At 36.9% G+C, this 5961-nt stretch overlaps 1 protein-coding gene across 1 annotated transcript; it reads right to left on the bottom strand.

Moving 5' to 3' along the window:
- Window positions 1-1281: 1281 nt before the first annotated feature.
- LOC310822648 (transmembrane protein 120A-A-like) lies at window positions 1282-5471 on the bottom strand (the record flags this gene model as incomplete). Its single annotated transcript, XM_083695074.1, has 12 exons — window positions 1282-1398; window positions 1639-1707; window positions 2004-2068; window positions 2165-2257; window positions 2406-2467; window positions 2734-2799; window positions 3563-3652; window positions 3799-3894; window positions 4270-4329; window positions 4559-4675; window positions 5147-5265; window positions 5406-5471. The coding sequence occupies 12 exons, from the start codon at window positions 5469-5471 to the stop codon at window positions 1282-1284; spliced, it is 1020 nt and encodes a 339-aa protein (XP_083551200.1).
- Between the last annotated feature and the right edge of the window lie 490 nt (window positions 5472-5961).

Consider the following 5961-nt stretch of genomic DNA (forward strand, 5'->3'; position numbering starts at 1 on the left):
TGTATGTAGCTAGCACAATGCGGAAACTTTACGTCATGTCGTCACCTTGAATGACTAAACCAATCCAGTTATTACAAGGGGTAGTACTGATTTACTTAATAACATTACTTACTATCCTTAGACAAGATGCGTTCAGTTGTACTGAGCGCCTAAATAGACGAATACTCTCAATATATATTACAATTAAATTGATTCAGATTATTTTCCTATTCAAAACGGCTTTCCTATTTCGGCTTTCCTATTTTTTTAGACACACATTTTAAGAAATGGACTAATCCAAAAAGCCATTACCTAATGACGTTGTGCACGTGTAACAGTGAAAGTGCAGCAGATCAGGGGTCAAGGTTATGTAATCCACTCAATAGAACAAATTGTCATCATGTCCTTGAAACCAAGTTACCTTCAGTCATTTGAAGGTATACTCACAGACTAAAAGGGGTTAGTGTTTGTGTTGATAGTACCAAGGACATAGATAGCACAGGAGTTGTAGGCCTACTTTGTCTTTTACTTAATGTTTTATCATGTGTAAGTAGAGTATGATTTTCTAATAGGTAAATGTATGCATGTTTATCCATGTAAACATGATATCAAACAGGCAGTGTTGAGGAACGTGTAGGATAGAAGATATGATAGCCTATATAAGATTTAAGATGTATCTTTTTCAATAAACACACAGTATTTGTATTCATATGTGTGTGCATTTGTGTACTTTCATCTATATCTATCTATATCTATCTATTTTACTCTGAATGTAGAATGACTGACCGTGTTAACCTTTGTATCTTGAATTACTGATCACATGTTTCTGACTGCACACACATTTTCATAATGTGTTAGAAATCATAAAAGATGTAAGAGGCCAGAGAGTTAAAAGATAATCTTACACTTTGGTATTGTTTATTGATTAAATTTTTAATTATTTAAAAATTTTTTTTTTAAAACAGTTTAACAAATTACAAGAGTTGTGCTATTATTGTACTGAGTTGCAAATGTCCTTCAACACCTATCACCAAAATTTAAAAACTATTCCATTCAGAAATCTATACTGAAGTCATTCCACTTTCAAGACATCAAATTAAAGCATTTGGAGTTAAGGAGTTTAAAGACACATACTATAGATACGATGATAATGCAAAAAAAAAAAAACATTAAAGGGGATCGTCATATGCAGTATATTATCTTTTATACTAACACTGGCAAATGAGCCATAATAAGAGAATGTTCAGCAGAAACTGCTATGAAAAGAACCAGCTGAATTAGTTAATGTGCTTCCTCTCCACATCATTGATTCTTGGGCTTTGTCTGGCTCTTGCTCTTGAGCTTCTGGCGAACTACTGCAACAGTGGTGAAGAAATTACCCATAAACAGAATAAGGAAGGAAATACCACACATGGAAACCTGCAATGACAGTGTAGAAATGATGGTGTAAGTAGCATGACAAAAAGAAAGGATACACATTTGAGCTGGATTTAATCTACAAATGTGAAAGACTATTATCAAGGAGGGTAACACATCATTAACGTCTTTAAGTTATCAAGAGGATCACATCTCTCCATAATTATTAAGGGAATCACAGCAGGGGGTGTCTGGGGATAAGAGTATGTCTTTGTATGCAACACAGGACTAGGGCATACTGACCTGCCACTCTCTACAGTCTGGGAGATGAACCATCCTGAACAGAGAGAGTCCATTGTAGAGTTGCCAGAACTGCAACAGAAAACATTAAGACTTATTCTCTTGCTTTCTTGTTTACACCCACTCTCTCTCTCTCTCTCTCTCTCTCTCTCTCTCTCTCTCACACACACACACACACAAATACAAATACAATCAGGAAGTAGTCATACCTGGTCAACACAATATAATATGACAGACTTCAGCTGAATTTATGTGACAAAGCGATCTATGCAACAACAAAGTTGACCCAGCTGTGACTCAGCATTCTCTCCACACAACCACCTCTGTACATGCTGAGCTGAGATGATTCACATTAATCACATACTCACATGACCAAAAAACAGGAAGGGCAGAAGAAAAGTCAGTCCTCGCCACATCCAGGACTGAAATCCCTCTAAAGGATATAAATAGACACAGAATACTTTTCAATCAATCTTTCTACATAATAGGCTTTACCCAACATGCATCCCATTATTACAGTGTGTCTCACCCACAGTCAGGTCCATGTTGTGTCTTTCTCCTAGGGATCTTAGTCTATACAGACAGCCACTCTGATAGTAGTACTGCAGACAGTGAACCAAGCCTGTGTTGCCATGGAACACACACACACACACACACACACACACACACACACACACACACACACACACACACACACACACACACACTTGGGGTTGGGAACTGTAAAACTCTTGATTTTACTGTAGATGTATATTATGTGTTGACCTTACTTTGATACATGGAGAAGGCGAGGAATTGGTTCCTGAAACTCTGGTAAAGACTTCCATCAGGCCTAAGAGACAATGGAGAATGATTGTTTAATGGAATTTAACTTTCCAGGCTAGCAATATACGTATAAATAATTGCTGGTTGGATACCATCATTGGGACCTGTTTGATTCCTTCAAGTACAAAGACATTTACAGAAGGGTTAAACTGTCTTCCAATAGAAAAATGTAAACTTTCTTCCGATAGATTTAAAACTACATTTGCAAGCATAATATCTGAAACTGGAACTATGGACAATGGACCCATGTGGTCAAGTATTGGTGGTTCTCACCATGTCAGCATGACTCCTGACAGAAAGGCAGATATGTAATGGTGAAAAACCCACCAGCCTTTGATCCTGAAACAAAATATATAAACACAATTATGAAGAAATGAGAAAAGATCCTAGACATAATTGTAGACGACAAGAGCTACTCAACCAGAAATTAATCTGTGAAACTGTGTCGGCCTGCAATATATCAGATGAAGGCAAAGGTTTATTTTAACTCTACAGGTGAAGGTTACTAAAGAGAATTCTGACAATGCTATTAGACAGGAGTTGTCTTTTTGACACAGCTATTTGCAAAGCTAGAGCGCACTTTAATAGATGAGAGTGAAACTCCTGACCAAATTTAAGTCAAGAAGAGCAGTCTAAAGATTCAACTGTCTCTTTAGTTTCAAGTTTATTTGTTACGTCTCATACACGAGTGCAGGGAGTAAAATTCTTTGGCTTGGTTCCATGACAATGCAGCATACAAAATACAAAGAATACAAAGAATACAAATAATACAAATACGCAGTAGTGCAATGAAATAAGGACAAGACAATAACTGACATAGTACAAAATAAGTGAGACCGTTGGACAGTGACGATTGTTGGAGACACATAAGACAATGGACATGACACAATTGCAGTATAAATAGTAAAAGTAAAAAGTAAAAAGTAAAGTGGGTTAATTCCTAATGTGTGAAAACTCCCAAAGTAAATCTATGAGAAACAGATATGAGTGGAGGGTAACATATTGTAATAGTCATCGTCTTGCCAAAATAATGTACAGATTTGCTTGGTAATAATGAATGATTATGTCTGATGATTAGGTGTGGTGTAGAGTACAAACTGACCTGGATCCATTGTTGATGAGGATGCTCTCTCGGATGGTCAGGGTGCAGTAGTACCACACCAACAAGAAGTTTAGGAGTGCGTCAACAAATCTACAGACAAGGAACATAAAGATTACTGACTGAGACAGTAGATATGAACAAGCTCATGCTTTTGAGGATGAATAAGCTGTTGGTGTGAAGTCATGGTGTTGAGATTCTAGACCTATCCTATCTATATTATACCTACTGGAGCTTACCTGTAACTCACAAAGAAATAGCATATGAAGGAGAACAGAAGTAGTAACACTGTGATGTACAGCTTGAATTTCTCATATTCATCTTTGTAGGCAAATCTGAAAAAGGGAGACATTTTGTTTAGATCCTAGGTCTACATGACTTACTACACACCCCATAGCTCCAATTATTTGAATTATAACTTCTCCTCTAACATCTCTTCCTACACCCTCCAGTAATTGGTAAAATATTACGCAAATAATGATGATGCTCTCCTACTACAATGCAAATTATACTGTAAGCATGTAACCAGCTCCATCTGATGAGGTCATTGTTACTTTGGATAAGGATGACTAACAACCTTTTTATAAAGTTGTATAAACCCTTAAATCATAATTTAGAAATAGTGTGGGCACATTTGAAATTCAGGAGTACAGTATATTTCAGTATTAGAGATGAGAATGCCAATCTATGCAAAAGTGATAGCTACTTACTTTGACTGCTTACTCAGAAGAGTTACATTTATATTCCCAAGGACCAGATTGAGATACAGTCTGCAATATGTGACATATGAATGAGCAAAGCATGTCAAGCATGTCATGCCACCTCCATCAAATTCAAGAACTAAAACAGATAGAGAATATCAATACGTAGATATAATATAAATATAAGGAAAAGACAACAGCAAACAACTTCTTCAAAGGTCTTTGGACAGCTGTAAAAAGCATAACTGACACTGATGATATAGGAGGAAGAGAATGTGAAATGTTGTGACATTCATACCCATTTTTCTTTGGAAGGAAAGCCTCCATTTCAAAGAAAATGTTGGGTCTTGCCGTGATGTGCTGCTTGATTCCATCGAAGGTTTTGACCTCCTCCTCAGTCAGTCCTTTACTGCATCTGTTTGATAAAGGATTTTAGTGGAGGGCCTGGGAAAGGACGGAGGAAACCTTTCTCTGTGTGATGGTGACCATGTGCTTTAAATAGATACAGACAGACAGACAGACAGGCAGGCAGGCAGGCAGACAGGCAGAGAGGGAGGGAGAGGGAGAGGGAGAGAGAGAGAAAGAGAGAGAGAGAGGAAGAGAGAGAGAGAGAGAGAATGTGTGTGCGTGTGTGTTTTTGTTTATTTGCACATAATGAATTCAAGCCTTTAGAAAAAGCATATTGTTCTCTATCATTGACATATTTGCTAAGTGATTACCTTGTAAGTTCGTGAAATAACTTGGTCATCATTATGTGTGAACAAACTAAACACACACACACACACACAATACAAATTATTCAAGTCCTCTGTTGGTGAATGCATTTTGATTGAAGGATATAACACATTTTGCCATTGTGTGTCAGTGCTTGGGATTAATAACTCACCTCTTCATTAACTGAGACATTTCCTTAAGTCTTTGGCGCTGGCCGGCAATAGAAGAAGAGCAACTGTTCTGCAGCTTGGAGACCTCATCTAGTTTTTGCAAGTACAACCGGTGGGTCTCCTGGTAAAACAATTGATCATCAGATCAATCAACAATATTGTTCATGATTGATATATTATATATATATTATTTGGTTATAAAGCACTGTGGTAATAGCGAGGTGTAATTACTACATATTAGAGCAGGATCTGAAATCTTACCTGAATTTGTTGATATTCTTCCTCAAGACATTTCCACTCTTGCAGGGTTGTTAAACCTTGAGTCATGTTTCACACCTTTATTTTAGATTTTCTCAAATCAAAGTTCCGGAAATATTATGTCTTCTGGATAAAAAGAAGCCTATTGTTCAACAATACAGACAATGACAACTATGTTACTGTGAAATGTTGGTTTTCAAGGCGTCTAATACATGCTCTAGAACTGTTTATGGCTTGAGGTGAACTTTGACTTGCAAATGATATAGACGTGGACATTGTTCCCTTTCAATAGTCTGTTTATTACACCTTTATTATCTGTCTGTCTCTCTCACTCAGTCCAAGTATATTCTTAATTATACTGCAACAAATTATACGCTTTGGACAATAGCCATAGCTTTTTGACTTCTCATTATACAGTAGGCCAATGCCCTACCCCACATCATGCCCCCAGCCACTATCTCTATTACTCTTTTCTGATATCAAAGATTTCAGATTCTGTTAATAGACATTCTCTAACCTGTTTTATTGAAACAACATGTTTTGAAAGGAAAGCTAGATT

Source organism: Argentina silus (assembly GCF_951799395.1).
Source record: "Argentina silus genome assembly, chromosome: X".
Lineage (NCBI taxonomy): Eukaryota > Metazoa > Chordata > Actinopteri > Argentiniformes > Argentinidae > Argentina > Argentina silus.